Raw genomic sequence first — 23173 nt, forward strand, 5'->3', positions numbered from 1 at the left:
CATCACTGCCCAGCCTACTGCCCACATGGGACGGGACCTGAGACAAGGGCAACTGACATGAGGACTCTTAGCCTGGGGGGGCAGAGTCTCCCCCACTGGGATCCCCTCTTTCCCTTTCTCCCATAGGGCAGGACTCCACTTCCTGGTGGGAGGCCATTGCCCTCCCTTGTGCCCTCTGCTCCAGGGCGTCCAGTTGCTAACTTCCTGTTTGCCCTGGCCTGAATGTCTTCAGAGGAAGGCCACCCCAGGAAGGCCTGGACCTTGTTGAAAGCTCCATGGAGACCTGCCAGCGAGCAAACGAGCTGCAGAGTCACAAACTCACAGATGTGTGTACACGATGGGGACCCAGGAGGTGAGGGGACTGAAGCTGTGGCAGGGTGGGGACTGGGAGGTGGAGAGCAATGACATCACGGACTTTTGGGACTCAGGGACCTGGGATGAGACAGCCTCCTGCTGACATGGCAGGCAGTCCTGGCAGGACAGCTGGGGACATCTTTTCAGGCACTTGGAAAGCTGAGATGTGGTGCCCCTGGGTGCAGATATTTGGCTGAAACCTTTAGAAGGATGAGTTCCCTGTGAAGCCCAGAGCGTGGCTCTTCCCTTTCGGGGCCGTATTTTAGGAGAGGCCACCTAGGGTTCGGGGCATCCTCCCCAAGGGACCCCTGCATCCCCTGGACGTGCAGATTGAGCGCTTGGATGGGGCCTGTCCATCTCCGTCTCTCCGTGTCATGGGGAGATGTGGTCATTACATTTGTAGGACCGGAACCCTGAGGTCTGGAGAGGGGAGGGGGCCACGGTCACCTGGGGCCCACCCAGGGGTGGGACTGACCCTCATACCTCCCAAGGCTCTGGCCAGAGTTGCCCGGAGACCCAAACTGTCAGATCTGCAAAGACAGAAAGTAACCTTGCCTGACTGCACTGGCTGAATGAGAGGGGCTCCCTATCAGGGGCGGGGGAGTCTCCAGTAGTCCTAGAGCCACCCCCCACCCTCCACCGCTTACAGCCTGAGAAAACCAAGTTATTTAAGGTCACAGGTTTTAAATGTCTTCCCTCCCCCTCCTGTGGGACTGACCCCTCTACAGTGGGAAGAGGGTGGGTTCCATTCCTTCCCATTTCTGCTCCACCTGCTCACCCTCCTCCCAATACGGGAGCTTCTGGCCCCCTACCCCGCTGCGCCAGGGCATTATTGGAAGGAGCAAAGTGGCCCCACGTGATAGCTTTGCCTACCTGTCCCCTCACCCCCACCTCACCCTTCACTGCACCTATTCCTTCCAGATGGGCCTCACTGCAGCCCCTGCTCCTGTCCCCAAGTGGGGGCAACCCCTCCAGCTCTCTCTCCTGGGGACCGCCCACCCTGGCAGGCTGCCCTCCTGGCATGATTCTTTCCCAATGGCCCTCAGAGATGAGCTCTTGTCCATTGAGCTAAACAGCACTCACCCCAGCCCAATCAGGGGTCAGGGCGCAGGCCACGCCCCCTTCTCGCCATGCCACGCCCCCTTCTCGCCCGTCAGTGGGCTCCACCGGCCTGACCCTGACAAGGCTGCAGGAGAGCCCCATGCACCCTCTTCAGCCCAAGTCATCTCCCCCAAGGACTCCCCTTCCCCACTCCGGAAGCAGCGAGGGGAGGTAGGTCCACCAGGGTGAGATGCTGCCTTGCCTCTGTCTGTCAAGCCCAGTCCTGCTATGGCCTGGAGGGCAGACCTCACTGCGAGGGCCTGGGCCGGAAAGGCCCAGCCTTTTCTTAAGAAGCTGGAGGTGGGGGTTAGGGGTGGGGTGAGGAGCCCCAGGATGTCCCGCAGACTCCCAACTAGCTCAGGAGAGCCCTGGGACATGGATCCAGATGCCCCACCCGCTGGCAGAGGACACTGGAAGGGTGAGTGGTAGCCCAAAAGACCACAAGCTCCCACCCTTTGGCCTGCCTCTTCCTGGCCTGGGCTGCTGCCCGTGGGGAGTTTGGTTTAGAGGACAGGGGTCCTCAGCACATGGGAGTCCCCTGATGGGCCCAGGTCTGCCGGACTTCCTAGGTGCAGGTCAGAAAGCTGAGAGGAGTCCCAGCCTTGCCCTCTGTGGGGAGATATTAGCCCAGCACAGAGAGCAGTACCCCACAGCTCCGCCTGCCCAGACCTTCGGGGGGAGGGGGAGAGGTGGGGAGAGGCCCCAACTCCCTGCCTACCCCACCCCCCGGGGCCCAGCTCCCCACAAGGCCTCTGCTCATGTTCTTGTTGGTGACTCACTGTGGCTGAGGAAAAGGTTCTTTCTATTTCTTTTCAATTTTTTCATGGCTTCTATTTTCCCTGGCAGAGAACGTTGAACCCAAATCTGATCCATGTGTGAGCCAGCTGAACTCGGGAGCTGTTCCCAGGGAAGTGACGCGCCACAGCCGCCCACCACACCCCCCACCACCACCCCCAGCCTTGGGCCTCCCTTTTTGACACATTCAGCTGGGGGCAACAGAGCAAATTCCAAGACGAAGTTTCGAGAACGATGATTCACAGGCCCGCCGAGGACATTTATGGGTAAGAGCTTGCTTCATCCTACTGCTGCCAGGACCAACCCCGGGGACACATGGCAGGGTGAGGACAGCACAGAGACAAGGAGGCCTGACCGGGGGGATGGGGGTGGAGATGCACCAAAAGCCTAGGTGTGTGGACTTGGTCTCCTAAGGGAAGTGACAAGAGCTGGGAGCTGGGCTGTGAGCGCCGACATGCTCGGCCCAGCATGTGCACAGTCCCCGTTCGGTCTGCACAGCGAGGGCACGGGGAACCTGTGAGGTTCCTTGCTGTGATCAGATGGATGGCCAGGAGGGAGGAGATGGGATTTGACTCTGGGGACCAGCTATTGACACAGTCCCATTGCCTTTTTAAGTATGAACAAGTGAGCCAGTGAAAAGCAAAGGAAGGGCTTTGAAAGGAAGAGGTGAGGGGAGGCAGAGACCCCCGGGGTCCTGTCCCCCATCTGGAGCTAAGCCAGCTGCCCCCACACTCTCCCTGCCTGCCACCTGTGCAGCATCCCAGGGGCTCCTGGGTTTTCTCAACCAGGCCAAATCCTCACAGACGACATTGTCTCAGGGTTGACGGCTGCTAAATTTGGCCCATGGGCTCAGGTGTGCTTTTTCTTGCTTCTTCATTCCTTCAAGGAGGAATGTTCTGGGAGCTCTGGCCTTGGGTGTCATGCCCATTTGGGGCAGCCAACATTTGCCCTTCAAGAAGCCTTAGGGAAATATCAGGCACACATATCATAACTCCTTATGCCAGCACCCATGACAGACATTACTAATCGATCATGGGATTCTCTGACTCCCCTGTCTCCCTGGGGTCCACGTGGTAGCTGGGGCCTTTGTAAATACAGTTTTAAAAAACTGGGTTCTGGTAAGAGGAAGGAGAGGAATGGCTGTTTGTCCTTGTTGGGATCTCAGCTGGTAAGAGAGCAGTGTATCCCTAGAGGTGAAGCCATGTTCATTGTGGGATATAGTAAAAGAAATTCTAGGGAAGGGGGCCTGACCCCAAATATCTATGACTCCTATTTGGGTGGAGAATGACCCATTCCCATGGCAGATCCCAGAACACAGCTTCAATGTGTTGAAGGCACACATCCTCTCTCCCCAGCTGGTCCATGTCCTCAGGGGTGGTAACTGTTGTCCTCTGCCTTTGTGGCCCCTACATCTTCCACATGGAGCTGGGCTCACAGGCACTGCCCCTAAAGTGTCCCATTGATCCAACCTGGCTTCACCTGCGGCTGCACCACCTGCTAGAGAGAAGCTCGATAAACTGCTGCCTCCCACCTCCTGAGGGTTCTTAATCTGGGATCCCTCCCTCTGATGCTGGGAGTGCAGGGGAGGGCAAGAACCCCCTGTTGTGTGGAAATTGCTGTGTAAGTGCTGAGTCACTCCACACCCCTAACAGCCCATTTATATGAATTATACACACAAGTTAATAAAATTTGAACGGAATCTCCTCCCTCTGTGCTCCCTCTCGGACCCCCTCCAAATTTGGTCTTGTGTGTGTCAGGACCTCGGGAGGGGCCGGATAACCTTACATGGGGGCTCCTACCCCCAGCAGAGCAGTTAGCCTGCCCCGAGGGCAGTTTTCTCAACGGAGTGAATTCACAAAGTGTGGTCCCTCCCCTGGGACCGGCCCAGGGCTGGGCTCTTCATGGTTCTGGGAGGTTAGTTGGATGTCTGAATGAAGGCTGGTGACAGTTCGCAGAGCTGCCAGGCCAAGGCTCAGAGAAAGGGAAGCCTGGGTTGGCCCTCAAGACCCTTCTGCGGGTCCCGAGATGGGGAGGGTCCCTGAAGCCAGAGGCTGTGGTTTGGATCTGCTCTCAGGGTTCCCGGTCACCTCCAGCGGGCTCTGTGGCATCTTGCCTCCAGTTCCCGTCTGGCTTGGGGGCGGTTCCGCAGACGGAGCGGGACTCGGGCGCCGGCGCGCTCCGACCCGCACCCTCAGGACCTCGCATCCCCTCTGACCCTCCCTCCTCCAGGCCTTCCTGCCTAGGCGCAGACCCCCCGGCCCGGGCCACCGCCGGCGGTTCCCACTTCGGGAAGTGCCAAGCGCGCGCGGCGCGGGGACTGCTTAGCCCCCCCGCAGCCCCTCCGTCCACGCCCGGCTCCTCCTCCTCCTCCTCCCCCCAGGGTGGGGGGAGCCGGCTCCGGAAGCCCCGGCGCCCCCGCCCCGGCCGGCACTGGAGAGGGCGGTCCGCGCGGGAGCGCGCCACGCGGGACCTGAGCTCCCAGCCGCCGCGGGTGCCTCGGAACCCCCGAGCCCCACCGACCCCTGAGCCACTGCCCTGTCCGAAGCCCCCTGCCCCCAACCCCGGAGTCCCCTGCCTACTCCGGATCCCCCGCCGCCCCTCCCCGGGGCCCCCAGCCCGCCCCTCCCCGGATCGCCCCCCCCCGCACCCTCTTCCAGGAGCCCCCCGCGCGGGCTGCGGCCGCCATGGCCGTGCGCGGGGCGCCCCTGCTCGGCTGTCTCCTGGCGCTGCTGGCGCTGTGCCCCGGGGGGCGCCCGCAGACGGTGATGACCGACGACGAGATCGAGGAGTTCCTCGAGGGCTTCCTGTCCGAGCTGGAGCCCCAGCCCCGGGAGGACGACGTGGAGGCCCCACCGCCCCCAGAACCCACCCTTCGCGTCCGCAAAGCCCAGACTGGGGGCAAGCCGGGGGCGCGTCCGGGGGTGGCCAAAGAGGGTAAGAGCACCAGGTAGGGGTGGTCCTCGGCGTGACGGGGGGCCTCAGGGACCCCTGCACCTCAGGTGAGAATGGCGGGCCTCCGTAGGGTTTGGCTGATGTCCAGTCTGCCCAGCGTGAGGAATGGCTCTGTAAGGCACAAGAGAGCCCAGATGTCTGGCAGGACACTGTGCCAGGCAGAGGTCAGTGCTGGCTTGTAGCCCTTCGGGTTTGGAGACACATCCAACAGGTCCTCTGCCCAGTGCCGTAGGTCCTCTGAGTCTGTCATCCACAGCCCCCAAGCCCCCAGAGGGACTAGGCTCGAGCTAATAGGGGACTTTGCTGCCCCCTCCCCAGGTCTGGGCTATGAACAGCCCTGTTGTCCTAATGGGGCCACTCAGTCTGACTGTGGCACACACTGGCCGTGCCCACTCCACGGCCGGAGTCCCAGCCTCCCACCATCCCTGGAAAGGACCCCTAGCCCCCTCTTGCCTGGCCTCCTATTCCAGGAGCACAGAGGCAGGGGAGGGGGTTGCAGAAGACCCTCCTCTCCCCAAGGCCTCCAGGAGCAGTGGGCAGTAGTCCTGGGTTACTGTGAGAATTAAACAAGGTGATACATCACCAAAGCATCTAGCCCAGTGCCTCTTATATAATCAGTGGTGAATAAATCTTAGCTGTTTATTGTGACTTTCTGGAGGGTGGCAGGGGTCTTGCAGATCTCTCTCCCAGGAGACTCCAAAGCACCGCCCACCATTCCTGAGGTCAGCAGCCCCTCCCCTTCGTCCCACTCTAGATCTTTCTTGGCTCCTCCCCCACCCCTAGGGGATGGGTCCTAGGACCCACCTCAGCCTCCCCCTATTCTGGGGTTGCTGTCCCGGCCTCTTACATGCTGCTAGGGCAACTCTGTGACTCCTGGCTGTCCGCATTCTGTAAATTTTCCCGTGTTTCTGCCTTATGGCCCCAACCCCCCATTACATTCTCAACAGCACTCGCTCAGGGTTCTGGAGGATTCCTACAGGCAGCCCCCAGCCCCTGCCCCTGCTACCTCCCCCAGACTCTGAGGTCAGTGAGCAGCTGCAGGTCCTGCCCATCCCTCTGTCCTCTGTGTGGCCCCAGGACTTCCTATTGATTATGGTTTCCAATCCACCCCAGACTTCTTACTCCTGGATAGGAGATCGCCCACGAGTGTCCCTTTTTGTTGAAGCTTTCCTTGCTTCAGGGAGGCTCTGGGCCCTTTACTTTGTGTGGCAGTTGGCAGGGATGGGACTGCCTCCTCCTTTAGACCGGATGCTCCCCAGCCCTGGACAGCTTAGTCCCCTGTCTGCTTTTCCATGCCCAGCACAGAGGAGTGGCCGGGCGGCCGTGCGGGAAAGGAATGGATTGTGAGGTGCCCCTCTTAAGGTTTCGGCAGGTAGGAGGTTGAAGGTCTACTGCCAGGAAGCTGAGCCACCCAGGCCACGGTGTGGTGGTGATGGCATAGTCTTGCAGACAGAAAGTCTGGGTTCCTGTCCCAGCTCTGCCATGATCCCAAGTGACTTAACCTCTCGGTTCCCCGATCTGGGAGATGCAGGACTAACAGCAGCACCTTTGCCCAGGCTGTGGGCGCCTTGCGGTGGGGAGGCTCAGGGGGCATCGCGCGGGCTCTGCATCGATTTGACCTGAGTCTGTATCCTGGACAGCACCTCCGGGAAAGGCCAAAGACAAAGCGAAGAAAGGGAAGAAGGACAAAGGCCCCAAGGTGACCAAGCAGCCCCCAGAGGGGTCCCCCAGGCCACCCAAGGAAAAGCCGCCCAAGGAAAAGCCGCCCAAGGAAAAGCCGCCCAAGGCCACCAAGAAGCCCAAGGAAAAGCCACCCAAGGAAAAGCCGCCCAAGGAAAAGCCGCCCAAGGCCACCAAGAAGCCCAAAGAGAAGCCACCCAAGGCCACCAAGAAGCCCAAAGAGAAGCTGCCCAAGGCCACCAAGAAGCCCCCGGCTGGGAAGAGGCCCCTCGCCCCAACCCCCTCAGAAAGCCCCGTGTGGCCGCTGCCCCCGCTCCCCAGCCCCCGCCTCGAGGAGCTGCCCCGGGAGGGAGGTGTGTGCCGGGCTCCGGCTGCGGGGCTTGACCCCCTGGGTGGCGAGACCCTCGGGGCCCCCAGGATGGATGGGCGCTGGGGCCTAGCCGTTGTCGTGAACCCGGCAACTCAGCTGCCGCTCCCTCAGTGCTGCTGCCACCCCTGGGTGGGAGGGAGTGCTTGGCAGCTCATGAATAGGGCTTGCCCTCCACTGTCCTAGGGTCTGTCCCCTGCGCCCCATCACCATCTGCCCATGTATCACTGGGCTCTGAGCCCGCAAGGTGCCCTCCTGCTGGGGGCAGTTTGCAACAGATCCTCTCAAACACCACGCCTGGGCTCCCCCAAAAGTCATCCAGCTCTTTGGCCCTGGAATTGCCAGCAGGGTGCTGAGGGCCGGAGCAGCCCAGGCCTCCTGGGAGTGAGCTGTTCAAGGGGCATCAGCAGGACCCAGGTCTCGTGGAGGCTCGCGGTGTAGCCAGGGGTCAGGGCAGGCCTCCCATCCTCCTGCTTCTGGGGTTTGTGTTGCAGATGGGTCCTTCCCAAATCCGTGGCAGGGTCCAGGAGGGGAGACTAGTGTGGAGCACCAGCCTGGTGAGTGGGTACCAGCCACTTGGCTTCAGGGGACCATCCGCTCTGGCTTGCTGGGTTTCCAGGGTGGGCCTGGGTGGGGGGCACTGGTGAGTACCTTCAGTGAGTAATCTCCCCCCAGAGTTGGAAGAGGAAGCCGAGCAGCCCACACTGGACTACAACGACCAGATAGAGCGGGAGGACTATGAGGACTGTGAGTAGGGCTCTGCTGTCTGGGAGGCTCCTCCCGGCTCCACCTCCCCTGTCTGGATCCCGACCCCTGGTCCGGGGGTTTCATGAGGGTCCACCCAGAAGCCCCACCCTCCCCGGGGTGGCCCGGCTCAGGGTCCACCCTCTCCCCTAGTTGAGTACATCCGGCGCCAGAAGCAACACAGGCGGCCCCCCAGCAGGAGGAGGCCGGAGAGGCTCTGGCCCAAGCGCCCCGAGGAGAAGGCCGAGCCACCCAGTCGGGGGTTCGAGACCCCAGAGGAGAAAATCGGTAGGATGGAGGCAGACTGGGGGTGAGGGGCGCCAGGCGAGGGGGCTCTGACTCACCCCTGCCTCCCGCCTCCACAGAGCCGCCCCTGAAGCCGCTGCCGCCCCCGCTGCCCCCCGACTATGGGGACGGCTACGTGATCCCCGACTACGGCGACAGTGAGTGCCCACCGCACCCCAGGGTCCCGGCCGCCTGCGCGTCCAGCTCAGTGGCAGCCACCTCGCCGCCCTCGTCTTTTCTCCCCGCTCAGGCTGCGGTCTTCCTCCTGTCACCCTCTCTTTCAGTCTGAGCCCCACTGGGCTTCACACTCTGTCCCTCCTGAGCTCCAGTCCTGCCCACCCGTCACCTCCACCTCTCAGGACTAGCTCCTGTTCAGAGCTGCCGCCTTCCACTCCCTCCTGCTCCCAGTCCCTTCGGATCCGATCCATGCCCCTCTACCTGGGCTGCGGGCCTCGGCAGGTCCTTGCTCTTTCCCTGGCCCCAGGTCCCCATCAACCCCTCTGACCCTTGGCCCCAGCTCTGCCCTCAAGACGCCCCCTTCTCTGTCACAGGTGCCAGTTGTCACTTGAGGTGTGTCCAGTGCCCATGTCCTGCTCCCTGCCCAGCCTTTTCTCACCTTTCCCTGGACAGAGCCCTCCTGGGAGCCAGGCTGATCACTTCCTCGGGGGTCTTACTCACCCCACCTGTGCCCAGGCAGCCTCCCTCTCTAGGAGGACCCTCCCTCCTTGTCTCCTCTTCAAAGCCCACCCTGATCTCACCTTCTTGCCTTGCAACCCCCAAGCTCCCCAGTCCTGCCCACTGGGCTTCTGTGAACCTAGGCACTCCAGCTTTTGGTTTTGGGCCCTGGGATCAGCACTGGGGCATCTCATCAGGGCTCTCTCCCCGCAGTGGACTATTACTTCCGGCCTCCCCGGCCCCAGAAGCCAGACACTGAGGTGGAAACAGATGAAGAGAAGGAGGAGCTGAGTGAGTGGAAACAGACTTCCCACCGCCGGCCCAGTCCCTGGTGCAGGTCTGACCCCCACCCCACCTGCCCCCTGAAGCCCGGGGCTAGGCTGACAGGTCCCTCCCACCTTCCACCCTTCAGAGAAACCCAAAAAAGAGGGCAGCAGCCCCAAGGAGGAAGAAACGGATGACAAATGGACTGTAGAGAAGGGCAAGGACCACAAAGGTGTGTCTCTAGGGGCCGGGGGCTGGGGGCTGGGCGCACACAGCCTGAATCCCTGTGGGAGAGCAGCCAGATTCCCTGATGCTCTAGGACTCTCAGCACCATCTCCTCCCTTTGTTGCCCGCAGGGCCCCAAAAGGGTGAGGAGGTGGAGGAGGAGTGGGCTCCAGCAGAGAAAGTCAGTGAGTGAGGGGCCAGGGATGTGGGTGCTGGGGGTCCGAGGGCTGGGAGGTGGGCCTGATGGCTAGGGTTATATGTGGAAGCTGGGGTGTGGTGTGAGGGCTGGGGGTGTGGTGTGGGGGCTGGGAGTATGTGGGGAGGCTGGGGGTATGTGTGTGGGGGTGCTGTAGGCTGGGTATGAGGGCTGTGGGGCCATGGGAGAGGAGCAGGGTAAGGGTGACAGGCAAGTGACCCACCCAAGGCCACACCTGGGTCCAGAACCTGGATTTCTTGATGGCGCTCCAGGCCTCCAGAACCCTTTCCTGCTCTTAAAGCCTTGTGGCCCAAAAGGGAGAGGCCCTGGAGTGTCTGCCCTGGGCCTGACCCCAGGGGACAGAGCTTGGGGCACACGCAGGTATGCAGATGGCCCCAAAGCTGATGATGCCTGTGACTGGCTGGGGCTGGGTTGCTGCCCCTGTGATGTCCTGTGAACCCCATGGCCTCTTGGAGGCTGCCATCATCAGCCCATTCTCCAGAGGGGGAAGCTGAGGCCCAAGGAGGGGAAGCACAGGCTGGGGCAGAGCTGCCCTGACTGGCAGCTGCTGACGTGAGAGAAGTGGGCTCTGGGCTTCTCAGTTCTGGGTTTGGGGGAGGGAGGCACTGAGGGAGGGATGGAGCCAGTGGGCCACCAGCCTGGGATGCCATGTCCCCAGAGTGTCCCCCCATTGGGATGGAGTCGCACCGCATCGAGGACAACCAGATCCGGTCCTCCTCCATACTGCGCCATGGCCTGGGCGCACAGCGGGGCCGGCTCAACATGCAGGTGGGTGTCGGGAGGGGCCCATCTCCCAGCCGAGGAGGGGGCGCCTTGCCTGCTCAGCTTCCCTGCCATCCCTCACAGGCTGGTACCAATGAGGACGACTACTTTGACGGGGCATGGTGTGCTGAGGACGACTCTCAGACCCAGTGGATCGAGGTGGACACCAGAAGGACCACCAAGTTCACAGCCGTCATCACCCAGGGCCGTGACTCCAGCATCCAGTACGTTGACCATGCTCACAGGCACTTGGTGGGGGTGAGTGGCTCCAGGCATGGCTGAGTCTCCTTCAGGACCTTCCAGTGGACACTCCAGGGCCCCCACCCCCACTTCAAGGTCATGGCCAGTCAGCTTCCTGGGTCCAGATAAGCAAACCAATCACCCACAGCCACAGAGTGGGTGTGGCAGCATCTCCTGACACTTGGGCCGAGCACCACACACCGGCTAGCTCTTAAGTTTTTGGGCCCAGAGGAGGGGCTCAGGCCACCTGAGGGCCTGGATCTGGGGCTGGGAGACCAATCTTGCCCTGACCACCATCCACTCCACAGTGATGACTTTGTGACCTCCTTCTTCGTGGGCTTCAGCAACGACAGCCAGACGTGGACGATGTACACCAACGGCTACGAGGAAATGGTGGGCGCCCGGGCTCGGCTCTGCCCTCCTCGTCTGGGCCACAGGTGGGCTTTTGGCCAGGGTTGGGGGCTGCTCTGAGGCCTGCCTCTTCCCAGACCTTCCACGGGAACGTGGACAAGGACACGCCCGTGCTGAGCGAGCTCCCGGAGCCGGTGGTGGCCCGTTTCATCCGCATCTACCCACTCACCTGGAATGGCAGCCTGTGCATGCGCCTGGAGGTGCTGGGGTGCCCTGTGTCCCGTGAGTGCCAGGGGCTGGCAAGGGCGCGGATGGGCAGCTAGGGCCACCCCGGCTGGGCTGGCAGGTGACCAGCTTGAGGCCCTTCCTGCACACCTTCTGCAGCTGTCCACAGCTACTATGCACAGAATGAGGTGGTGACCACTGACAACCTGGACTTCCGGCACCACAGCTACAAGGACATGCGCCAGGTGGGGTGCTTATCCCTAGGTGGGGTGTTTGTCCCCAGGTAGGGTGCTGGTCCTGAGGCCAGGGGTGTCCTATCTGGCATCTGGGCTCAGGGCCAACAGGGCAGCTTCCCCATAGAACAGACTGGGGCAGTGGGAGAGGCGTGGTCACTGGGGGGGGGGGCTGTGTAACTCTGTGTCTCCTGCGGTGCACAGCTGATGAAGGTGGTGAACGAGCAGTGCCCCACTATCACCCGCACATACAGCCTGGGAAAGAGCTCGCGTGGGCTCAAGATCTACGCCATGGAGATCTCAGACAACCCCGGGGATCACGAGCTGGGTGAGCGTCCCGCAGCCCCCTGGAGGCCTGGCCCTCCGCCTGCCCAGCAGATGAGGCAAGGCCCTGGCACTGCAGCTGGGCCTGCGCTGTTGATGTTCCCAGCTCGCCAATTCCCGCTCGGCACTTCCAGCCCTTCAGGGGGTCCCAGTCTGCCTTGCGGGGGCTCTACAAGCCTCAGCCCCACACCCCCTAGCACCCTGGGAGTAAGGCCAGTTTAAGCCCCTCCTCAGAGCCCCTGAGCCTCAGGCCTCGGGAGGCTGGTTGATTGCTGAGGCTGCTGCCCTTGCAGGGGAGCCTGAGTTCCGCTACACGGCTGGGATCCACGGCAACGAGGTGCTGGGCCGAGAGCTGCTGCTGCTGCTCATGCAGTACCTGTGCCGGGAGTACCGCGACGGGAACCCCCGTGTGCGCAGCCTGGTGCACGACACACGCATCCACCTGGTGCCCTCGCTGAACCCTGATGGCTACGAGGTGGCAGCGCAGATGGTGGGTGGAGGGAAGGGGGGGTGGGGCGAGGCCGGGGTGGGAGGGGCAGGCCTGGGGGTGGGCCGCTGACGCTGACCCCGCTGGCTCCCCCAGGGCTCAGAGTTCGGGAACTGGGCGCTGGGACTGTGGACCGAGGAGGGCTTTGACATCTTTGAGGACTTCCCGGATCTCAACTCGGTGCTCTGGGGAGCCGAGGAGAGGAAATGGGTCCCCTTCCGGGTCCCCAACAATAACCTGCCCATCCCTGAACGTTACCTCTCTCCGGAGGCCACGGTGAGGACGCGGCCTGGCCAGCAGAGCCTGGGGTGACAAGCACCCCAGATCCTGTGGTCCACCGGACTTGGGGGTGGGCTGGGGGTGACAGAGCCCGGGTGCTGAGACTGCAGGGGCTCAGAGGGGCAGAGGGGGCACAAATACCCGTATGGGGTCTGCATGGAGGGCAGGGAGGCTGCAGTCCAGACCTCACACGCTGGCCACCCCAGGTGTCCACAGAGGTCCGGGCCATCATCACCTGGATGGAGAAGAACCCCTTTGTGCTGGGGGCAAACCTGAATGGCGGCGAGCGGCTCGTGTCCTACCCCTACGACATGGCCCGCACGCCCAGCCAGGAGCAGCTGCTGGCCGCGGCCATGGCGGCCGCCCGCGGAGAGGACGAGGAAGAGGTATCAGAGGCCCAGGAGACCCCAGACCATGCCATCTTCCGCTGGCTGGCCATCTCCTTCGCCTCCGCTCATCTCACCATGACCGAGCCCTACCGGGGAGGGTGCCAAGCACAGGACTACACTGGCGGCATGGGCATCGTCAACGGGGCCAAGTGGAAACCTCGATCTGGGAGTGAGTCGGCCTGGGGGGTGGGTGTCTGCAGTGGGGTGTTTGGCGAGGGGCAGGGGTAACTGCAGCTCTGTGTCTGCCCCTGCCCAGCCATCAATGACTTCAGTTACCTGCACACCAACTGCCTGGAGCTCTCCATCTACCTGGGCTGCGACAAGTTCCCTCACGAGAGTGAGCTGCCCCGAGAGTGGGAGAACAACAAGGAAGCCCTGCTCACCTTCATGGAGCAGGTGTGGGGGCCGCAGGGGGGCCAGGCAGAGCAGTAGGGCAGCGCCGGGGGAGAGGTTGAAGGGTTGGGGGACCAGACAGGGGAGCAGCAAGCCGTGTGGGGTCTCCATGACACCGGCCCTGCCTCTTCCCTGCAGGTTCACCGCGGCATCAAGGGGGTTGTGACGGACGAGCAGGGCATCCCTATTGCCAATGCCACCATCTCCGTGAGTGGCATTAACCACGGTGTGAAGACAGGTACACAAATGCACGTCTCCACCCCGCTTCCCAAGGTGGGGGACCAAATCTGTGCATGGTCTTGGCAAGGCAAGCCAGGCCTACCCAGCATGTCCCTGCTCCTCTGGACCCCCACCTGAGAGGGTCTACCCCTGACAGTGGGAGGGCTAGGGGACTGGGGCTGGGGAGCGGGGACTTCTATGCAGCCAAACCCACCCTCCCTCTGCAGCAAGTGGTGGCGATTACTGGCGCATCCTGAATCCGGGTGAGTACCGTGTGACAGCCCACGCGGAGGGCTACACCCCAAGCTCTAAGACCTGCAATGTGGATTACGACATCGGGGCCACCCAGTGCAACTTCATCTTGGCTCGCTCCAACTGGAAGCGCATCCGGGAGATCATGGCCATGAACGGGAACCGGCCTATCCCACACATTGACCCATCGCGCCCCATGACCCCCCAGCAGCGGCGTATGCAGCGCCGCCGCCTGATGTACCGGCTGCGCATGCGTGAACAGATGCGGCTCCGCCGCCTCAATGCCACTGCGGGCCCGGCCACCACCCCCACGGCGCCCCCTACTGCCCCCACGCTGCTCCCCACCACCTCCCTTGCCCCCTCCCCCGCCCCAAGTTCCACCCTGGGGCCCTGGCACTTTCCACCCGAGACCACAGTTGACTGGGAGCAGTCAGAGACTGAGACGTACACGGAGGTGGTGACGGAATTTGGGACGGAATTTGGGACAGAGCTGGGGCCCGAGGAGGAGGGGGAGGAGGAGGGGGACACGGTCACAGGCCCAGAGTTCCCCTTTACCACCGCCGAGACCTACACAGTGAACTTCGGGGACTTCTGAGAACAGGTCTGCCAACACGCGAGCTTGCACTAGTAGTCACGTCGTCGCCTCGGCCAGCTCAGCCGCCATCAGCACACGGAGGGCCCCCTGGTGTGGCCCTGCCAGGGTGGGCGTGAATGTGACCAAGAGAGAAGAGCCAGGGCCTGCGGCAGGCGCCTGCTCCGCCTGCAGGCCGCGTGGGCCACTGCAGGGCTGGGATGGGGCAGGTTGAGCCAGCCTGGGAGCCGACTTCTCTACCACCTGCCCAGGCCACACCAATAAACCAAGCTCATGGCAGATGTGTCCTGACCGCTTGCCATTCTGACCAGCGGGGAGAGGGGAGGAGGAGGAGGGAGGCTCCCATTTGCCACGGGCTTCGTCCACAGGAGTGCCCTGGCCCAGCACCAGCTCTGCACAGCTCAACACCAGCAGACAGTCAGGCTTTATTTACAAAGCAAGAGCTGCCACAGTGCTGACGCCACAGGGAAGGGATGGCCAGGGCCTCCCTGGACAAGGCTGCCTTTGAGAGTCAGGGGCCCAGACCCAGGCCTCCCAGGTCCTCTTCCTCTGCCCCGAAGCCGGAGAAGCTGATGGGCTGGCAGGCCAGGCTGCGCAGATTCACAAGGCAGGCGGTCTGTGTGGTGCTGAAGTCCGGGACAGCCACCAACAACACTGTCTGGTCCTCAGGGCCTGGAAGGAAGCCACGTGGGAGCCCACCTTAGATTCTGCGTGAGCCCTCCTTGAAAGGAAGTCACCAGAATTAAGCAGGAGTTCCCCATCAGCATCATGGGACCGCTGACCCCAGAAGCTCCTTTGGACCAGAAATGAAAAGGGCCAAGGACACCATAAAGGTCCAAGGCTTAAGCCACGCTGACCAGAATGAGCTCTGGCTTGGCAATGTCAGCCCGGGCCCGGCACGCTCACTCAGCCACCACCAGGCAGAGCTGGGGGGCGTCCACCCCAATGGGGCCTGGGCACGCCAACAGACGCTTACTCTGTGAGCCTTGGCCCCGGTTGAGAGCACATCTCATGACAGCTCAGGCCTGGGGTCCCCAGAAGATGAAACTTACCTTGGATGATTTTGGAGCCAAAACTGGGGGTGTTGCCACAAAAGTAGACATGAGGGCACTCCAGAAAGATGAACGGGTCCGTTTTGTAGAAAGGGTAACAACCTGGATAAGAAGGACCCACAGCTGAGAGGGGGACTTCTCAGCCTCAGCACAGGGGACATCTGCACGTTTAGGTGAGGCTGTCCCATGTAGGACGTGGGGCGCCATCTCGCACGCGTGACCCTGGCAGCATGATGTCATGACAAAAATGCCTTCAGACATTGCCACGTGACCTCAGAGCCAGTGCACTCTGCTGCTGCCGCCTTCGCCCCTCTGGGTGGGCCCGGGGGCAGGGGACAGTGCTCTGACAGCCCAAGCTCCCAATATGCTCGCATTGCCTTCGGCCATAAGCAGGGCCTTGGCCAGAAACAGAGATAAGATTCCAGAGTAGCTCCCAAAACAAACATCAAGTTTTGGGGCGTTTTTCCTTAGACAGGTCCCGACAAGGCTGGTGGGTGCAAATCCACGCTGGGAGCCCTCTGAGCATCACGGGAGCCCTTTTAGGCCTTCTCTGGCCCTCTGCCCCGACCCCACATATCTGAGTCCCATCACCTAGGGTGTCAGGAGCTGTGGGGCTGATGTGACGGACTTGCAGGGTCCACTCCAGGATCTCCAAGTGATCCTCCATGCTGCTGTACCGGAAAATGTCACTCACATTCTGCCCCGATGTCCCCAAGAATCTGCAAGGCAAGGCTCAGCTGACCCCCTCCTGGGGGGCCGCCGTCTGTGCTCCTCCCACAGCGGCCGGCCCACAGCTCCCCTGGTGCCCTCATGGCAGGGTTCTCAAGCCAACCTCAAAAAAAAGCCCCGTTCCAGGTGGGCCCCCCTGCAGCCCTGGGCCCAACCCTCCCCTCCTGGTGCCACTGAAGCAAAAGGCCAGGGGTCAGGCTGGGGTGCGGCTACCTGATTCCATCGATGGTGGCCTGGTAGGGGTTGGTGACCAGCTGGAGCGTGGCGTAGGCAGTGGCCAGTGGGAACATGCAGGGGTGCAGGGGCTGCTGGGGGAGCGTGTAGTTGGTTGGGTCAAATTCGCCGGGCATCACGTCCACGGGCACGGAGGCCTGGGGGGCGCAGGGCACAGGGCAGAGGAGTTAGCAGGGCCCAGCGCCCTCCACATGCACCCTACTGGGGTCCTCCTTCCCCAGCCTGCCTTCTAGTGCCCAACCACCGCAGTGTCAAAGACTCTGATCTCGAGCCCAGGCCGGCCCCCAGCTCACTCACACTCAGCTGCAGAAGGATCTCATCCAGCATCTTGACGGCCTCCACGCTGGCTGCCTGTGTTTTCTTGGTTAGGTACTTGGCCTGGGAGGAGAAGTCCATACGTAGGCTGTCAGGCTCCAAGGGAGACTTAGATCGAAAGGATGCCCAGAGTCCCTGCCAGGAGGGCTGAGAGCAGAGCAGAGCAAAGCCCCACCCACAGGAGGACAGTAAGAGTTCTTGGCAGTGAGCCTCCCTACTGTCCTCAGAAAGCAGGGCCTGAGCACAAGGTCAGGCCCCCAAGCACGGGCAGTCCCAGGGTCACTGCAGGGCACTTCCTGTTACACCTGCAAGACCCGTTTTGGGGAGGGAGGGGCTTGGATGTGGGCGGGTGGCGCCATACCTTGTTGATGGAGTCTCTGCTCTGGGTGTTGTGGCTGAGGAGGTTCCCCGCGAGGATGACCCGGGAGACGTGGGCTGCGCTGCACTGCTCCCCTTCGTCCCCAAGCTGCCCCGTCACCACATCCACCAGCAGCTGGGTGCCCAGCAGGCTCTCCCCACCGCCTCCACCCAAGCCCAGACCGGACACCAGCAGCACAAACCTGCAGAAGATGGGGTCCCCCTGGGTGCTGGGAAAGCAAGGGGCCCCCAGGAGGGCCGGGGGAGCTGCTGGTGGGGCTCCATCACCGTCACGGGTGAGAAGGGGAGATGGGACCACTGACCCAGCCCTGGGTGACTGCTCCTCACCTGTCTGTGTCGAGGGGCCACGGGGGCTTCTGAGGGGCAAGCCCGGCAAAGCAGTGGTCCTCCACCAGGAACTTCCCGTCATCTCCCGTAGAGCCCAGCACGGCCAAGACTGTCCCTGGGGAGCAGCAGGGTCAGGCCCGGGAGCAGGGCCCGAAGGGCCACCACCTCCTTCCAGGCACCCAAACGGCAAAGCCAGATGCTCACAAGAGCATCTGCTTCCTGGGGTCACTGCCTTAGGGTGGAGGTGGGAGGAACTGACTGCCTACTTGGATGTCGCCCACCGCCTGAACCCAAATCACTCCAGGAATGCAGGTGTGCCAGCACCCAGGTGCTCGGCCACCCCCCGCCCCCACCTGTGACCAGCTTTGACACATCAATGGTGCCCTCCAGTTTGATCCGTTGCAATTCATCTTCCAATATCAGTTCATCGTCTGGGTGGATGTATTTACTCCGAGGAGGCTGGGGGAGCAGGTTGTGCTGGAATTCGAAGACGGGAGTGGTCTTGGGGCCAGAGCCCACCAAGGCTCCAGTATGGCCCTGCAGACCCCACCCCGCCGCGGGCAGAGGCCCAGCCCCGATTCCCTGGGTCCAAGGCAGATGACCCCATCAGTGCCCCCAGGGAAGTGTTCTGGGGAAGGCCTGGTGAGCCGGCCGGCCTCACCTCTTCACTGATCTCCCGCAGGATGGAGGGCTGGAGCGGCATGGCCTTGAAGAGGGTCCCCACCACACAGCACTTCTCCCCAGGCTGCAGCTCACACAGCTTCTTTACCCGGACTCCGCTGCCTGGGGCACAAGGGGCGTGAGTTCAGAGATCAGGCAGCCCTCCCAGCCCAGCAAGGAGCACTGAGCAGCCTTCACCGAGCACTGTGGCCCCAGAGCCCTGGCCTCCATCAGGAGGGAGAGAACGTCAAATGTAAGAACCCCTTGGATCTAAAGGGTCACTTGGTCCCAGGAGGACAGAAGGACTCTGGATGTGGCTGGGCCCTGGATGCCAAGCGTCCTCACAAGAGAAGCAGACATGCAGAGAAGGCCATGTGAAGACGGGGCAGAGACTGGAGGGATGTGACCACTGGCCCAGCAATGACGGGGCAGCCGCCAGAGGCTGGAAGAGGCAGGGAAGGACTGGAGGGAGCACGGCCCTCTCGCCACCGGGATCTCAAACTTCCAGCCTCCAGGAGTGGGAGAGAAGACACTTCTGTTGTTTGAAGTCACCGAATTTGTAGCTTGCTGTTTATTACAGCAGCCACAGGAAACTAAGGCAGAGGAGTACCTCACTTAGACCTAAATCAGAACGCTGATTCTTAGAAAGAGGTATGCCAAGTCTCAACCCAGCCCTGCCCTAAAAATAGTAGATTCCTTTGAGAGTTTGGATTTTTCCATCCGCCCCACAAACGGCTTGTCTGCTGAAAACAGAAATACCCCAAATTCAAACTTCATATCTCCACCCACCCCATCCTGCTCCCCATGGAGCCGGGCAGCCTGGGGTCCCGGAGAACAGCATGTGGGAAGCACTAGGGGGGAAAGGAAGACTGGCGTGGTATGCAGGGGTCACTCAGGTGGGAGGAGGGAGGAGTGAAGTCCCAGAAGGCCTGTGGGTTTGTTGGTACAGACTCCAAGCCTGGAGAAAATGCTATCAGAGGTGAAAGGATAATGTGGACTCAGGCCCAGCCCCTTCCTTAGCCCGGCTGAACTCAGCATGAGCCCCTTCTGCCCTGGAATAACCAAGAACATTCCACAGATTTAACCCTGAGGAAGCAGAGGGGAGAAATTCAAAACAAGATCAGGAGGGCACCAGCACTGGACAGAAATGCCGGGTACCAACAGAAATAACAGATTCCAAAGCCCCGATGTCTCCTGAGCTCTCACTCGGCCCCAGGTGGCTGTGCCGAGCCCGGCGCACGGAACTCCTGTACCCCTGACAACACACCACTGCACCGTATTATCACCCGACCACATGGCTCAGGAAACTGAGGCACAGAGAGACTAAGTAACACGTCCAAGGTGACACAGCTGGGATCCAGTGTGTGCCTGAGCACCAGGCAGAACCACACACCCCTGTGCGGAGGGCAGGACACCGGTCCGTTGGGTGGAGCGTGGACACCAGGCCAGGCACCAGCACCGAGAGTGAACACAAAGGCTTCCGGTCCAGGGGGAGCAGTGGCAGCAGTGACCGAGGGTCCGCCACTGTGACAAGTGCCACGAACAAACGGGAGCCAAGGCAAGAGATATGGAGGAGGCCCTGGTGGCTGAGGCGGCCTCGGGAAGCACGTGACATTTAAGTCGAGGTCGTGAAGGAGGCCTGGGGAAAAAGCGTGCCAGATGCGGGGAAAGCCAAGGGCAAGAAAGGGCTGGAGGTGTTCAGGAAACTCGTGAGTGGAGAGAGACGAATTCTGAGACGGCTGAGCTCTGATGTGGAAGCCCCGCCAGACGGAGAAGCCACGTGGAGGTGTCCTGGGCCAGTCAGTGAACGCTGCTGCCCACTGCCTGTCACCCAGCCAAGACCCCATTCATTGTGGGCCCCTGTCTGAACTCCTGATCCCAGTCTGCGAACAGAATAAAATGCCTGTTTTCCGTTACTGGGAAGCTTTGGTGGAACCAGAGCCGATGAATCTAAAGAATCTAAAAGGTGGTGTTGACCTTGGTGTCTCTGAGGGTTTCAAGGAAAGTGAGCAAAAGGCCACTGGGAGCCAGAGGAAGGAGACCCTTGTTATGTGGCGGAGAGAAGGTGAATAACACTCCGGCCTGTAGTAAAGAAAACAGAAGACATCTCCAATGCGACCACCTAGCTAGTGTTCTCCTGCCGCCTATAATAAACCTGAGTCCATCCAGCGGACCTGGTGGGAAGGGATGGGCCTGAGCACCGGTGCTTCCCAAAAGGTTTCCAAGCGGTTCTGATGCGCAACCTGGGCTGAGACCCAGTGAGCCTAGTGCTGGGGGCAATAAAAATGAGTAAGACACGGTCTCACCCACAAAATTTCAGTTTACAGACCTCGCAGCTGAATTGAAAACTACATGGAAAGCCATTCTCACAAATAGTAAGAATGGGGTGATGGAGTATCCCCCAAAAGTTGAAGGCCGTGGGGGTCCCCAAGAATAACTTCAAACAGGAGAGATCACCAAGGAAGAAAAGGGGAAAAAAGAAAAAGATGTGCACTGCCCAGGCCACGTGATTAGAAAGACAAAGACCCCAAGGGACAGGAGATTTGTGCCCAACAAACACGGAAGCACGTCCCCAAGCTGGTCACTTACCCCACCGCTGCTTGGCCCGGCTCACCAGGAAAGGCCTCATCTGGATGAGGCGGGTGGCATAGATGTGGGCATACTGCCGGCTGAAGCTGCGTTCCCCCAGCCGGAAGGGCTGCGAGAAGTTGGTGTATGTCACCACAGGCACCCGGGAAAAGGTGGCGTTGCTGGCTGACGGTGGGGACAGCAGAGTGTGCGCCCTCTGGGCGGCCTGCTCAGCAAACATGGCCGTGCTGGATGTGTCAGGACCGCAGTGCCCAGGCCAAGGAGGAGGTGGTCCCTGGGAGAACACAAACGCATTCCTGCAACCCTGGCCCACCTCAAAGGCAGCTGAGTTCCCGGTGTGTCTCCACTGCACCCAACAGGCGCTGGGAGAACTTGTAGTGCACGCCAGACTTCGGTCAGAACGGCACCTGGAAATCGACTGTGTTGGATACCAATGTCTCACCCTGTAACTTGCATCCAAAGGTGGAGATGAGGGATGCTAGGAAATGCTTCTCCCACCTGGAGCTCTTCAAATCTGTCTCAGGCATGCACTGCCTGCTCCACACCTCCACCTAGACAACCATCAGGGACTCATGTTCCACACACTCCAGAAAGAATTCCTCGTCTGCTTCCATCCAGCTCCCCAGGACCTGCCCCATCTCAGGGCATGAGGCCAGCCTTATTATTACCATAAGATAATTAGCCTATTATTAAATGTTATAAATAAAGTAAAACCTAAATCAGGCACTTCTCTGCTCAAAACCCTCCAAAGGTTCCCCATTTCATGGACTAAAACCCCAAGTCCCTACAGTGGCCTATGAGATCTGCCCCACTGGTCCTGTCCTCCTGTCTCCCCACCAGGAGGCCAGCTCCTCCCCCATACACATGTGGCTCACTGGCTTCTCTCCCTCAAGTCTGCTCAAATCTCACTTTCTCCAACTGCAGCCCTCCCCTGGCACTTCTGCTTCTCCAATGTTTATTTTTTTCATGGCAATTACCTTCCAACAAACAATACATTTCAAGTTTATAGTCTGCCTCCTCTGACTAGAACAAAAGCTTCAGGAGAGCAAAAGTATCAGCACCTGAGCCCACTTTCCAGAAGCAGCCAAGAGCCCCACCGAGATGTGATGCAGGCATCAAATCCACAGCAGGTTCCAAGATCAGTGCTAGGAGTGGCTGTCATTTCTTTGCATGCGTGCTGGGATTTTTAATAGTTCGCACGAAATGGGTTGAATAAGATGTGGCACTAAAACCGATTTCTCCCTTTTTTTTTTAAACCCTTTTATCACAGCTATTACGTGGCCTGTATTCTGTTCCTATCGAACAGCTCTGGGCTGGGACGGAATCTGAATTCACTTTCCGCCTCAAAGTGCTGAGTGCGGATGGCACCCAAGCTGCAGTTTCCGTAGGAACCCCGCGGCCCCAGCCCCCCAGCCCCCAGCCTGCACTCCGAGGAGGTTTTGGGGGTACAGCAGAGACGCTGCTCAGTCCTCGCGAGACGCAACTTAACCCGCCACCAAGAGTGGACACCAGAAGCCCCAAGCCTCCGGCCCCACGCGGCTGGGGCAACACCAGACCCCACTTACCTCTCCGCGCACCACTGCCCGCCCTCTGCCGCGCGCCGTCTCCCGCCATTCTGCGCGCCCCGCCCCGCCCCGCCCACCGCTGCGTCCCGCCAATCGCCGCGCAGTCCACCTTGCTCATCCCCGCGGGACCCGCCTACCGCCGCGCTCCGCCTCCCGCTGATCCGCGCGCCCCGCCCCGCCCATGCTGCATCCCGCCAATGGCCGCTCTCCCTGTTCCGTCCATCACCGCGGGGGCTCCCACGAATCCTCGCGCTCCCCGCCCCATTCATTGCCGCACGCCCCGCCCCTGGGGGCTGCGCGTGCGCGGAGCCACGCCCCCGGTTCCCCGGGTAACTCGGGGCGGGGTTGGCGCCTAGGGACCTATGCGCACGCGTGTGGGACGCATCAGCCCAGGAACTCCCCTGAGTCCTGTCTGTCCCTGAAGTCTCCTAGCCTTCCTTTCCCGAGATTTGGCACCCCTCGCACCACCCCAGGACCCTGCCGGGTGCCTCTGAGGTAGACTCCAGTGCTGATGACAGTGTGGGAGGACTGAGGCCGATGGCTGCGCCGCCCAAGGGGAAATACTCCTCTGCAGGTCCGAGGACAGGGCCAGGGACTGGGATCCAGGACAGCGTGGGAGAACTTAGAGTCAGGGTTAGGTTAAGGAAGCCGACCGGCTGCCTAAGGCCCTCCGCACAGGGCCACAGCCCTGCCAGTCTTCACCCAACACTGCCCAGTCTCTGTTGTCCTCTCTGTCCCTCATCATCCACGCTGCTTCCTACCTACCAAGGTTTTCCCGGTGCCGTCCCCCACTTTGGGGCAGGGGTGGGGGATTCCACATCTCCATTACCCACAGACTTCCTAAGCGAGCCCAAGTGCCCCTTTCCCATGAAGCTTCCTCTCCACTCCCACCAGCCCCAGGATTCTGTCCCGCGCGCCC

The 23173-nt window shown here is 61.3% G+C and overlaps 2 protein-coding genes across 4 annotated transcripts; one reads left to right on the top strand and one right to left on the bottom strand.

Moving 5' to 3' along the window:
* The first annotated feature begins 4694 nt into the window (after window positions 1–4694).
* Window positions 4695–14686, top strand: AEBP1 (AE binding protein 1). Of its 2 annotated transcripts, none has more exons than XM_032484300.1 (21): window positions 4695–5184; window positions 6843–7235; window positions 7744–7806; window positions 7925–7996; window positions 8147–8281; window positions 8359–8436; window positions 9167–9244; window positions 9366–9449; window positions 9574–9627; window positions 10318–10427; window positions 10506–10645; window positions 10970–11054; window positions 11150–11294; window positions 11397–11482; window positions 11675–11798; window positions 12088–12284; window positions 12378–12557; window positions 12767–13118; window positions 13206–13345; window positions 13481–13580; window positions 13789–14686. In XM_032484300.1, the coding sequence occupies exons 1-21, from the start codon at window positions 4935–4937 to the stop codon at window positions 14406–14408; spliced, it is 3486 nt and encodes a 1161-aa protein (XP_032340191.1). In that variant the 5' UTR covers window positions 4695–4934; the 3' UTR covers window positions 14409–14686. The 2 variants fall into 2 exon arrangements, with proteins under 2 accessions (XP_032340191.1, XP_032340192.1); XM_032484301.1 differs by having other exon boundaries at window positions 9574–9585.
* A 124-nt stretch (window positions 14687–14810) lies between these two features.
* On the bottom strand, window positions 14811–22379 carry POLD2 (DNA polymerase delta 2, accessory subunit). Of its 2 annotated transcripts, XM_032484303.1 has the most exons (12): window positions 22255–22300; window positions 21132–21240; window positions 20690–20963; window positions 18102–18223; window positions 17794–17917; window positions 17441–17555; window positions 17097–17295; window positions 16718–16798; window positions 16400–16557; window positions 16049–16176; window positions 15458–15559; window positions 14811–15077 (listed from the first exon to the last, which is right to left on the bottom strand). In XM_032484303.1, exons 3-12 carry the CDS (start codon window positions 20907–20909, stop codon window positions 14917–14919), a joined length of 1410 nt encoding a protein of 469 aa, XP_032340194.1. In that variant the 5' UTR covers window positions 20910–20963; window positions 21132–21240; window positions 22255–22300; the 3' UTR covers window positions 14811–14916. The 2 variants fall into 2 exon arrangements, with proteins under 2 accessions (XP_032340194.1, XP_032340193.1); XM_032484302.1 differs by lacking the exon at window positions 21132–21240 and having other exon boundaries at window positions 22255–22379.
* Window positions 22380–23173: the final 794 nt, after the last annotated feature.

Source organism: Camelus ferus, chromosome 7, assembly GCF_009834535.1.
Source record: "Camelus ferus isolate YT-003-E chromosome 7, BCGSAC_Cfer_1.0, whole genome shotgun sequence".
NCBI classification, from domain to species: Eukaryota; Metazoa; Chordata; class Mammalia; order Artiodactyla; family Camelidae; genus Camelus; species Camelus ferus.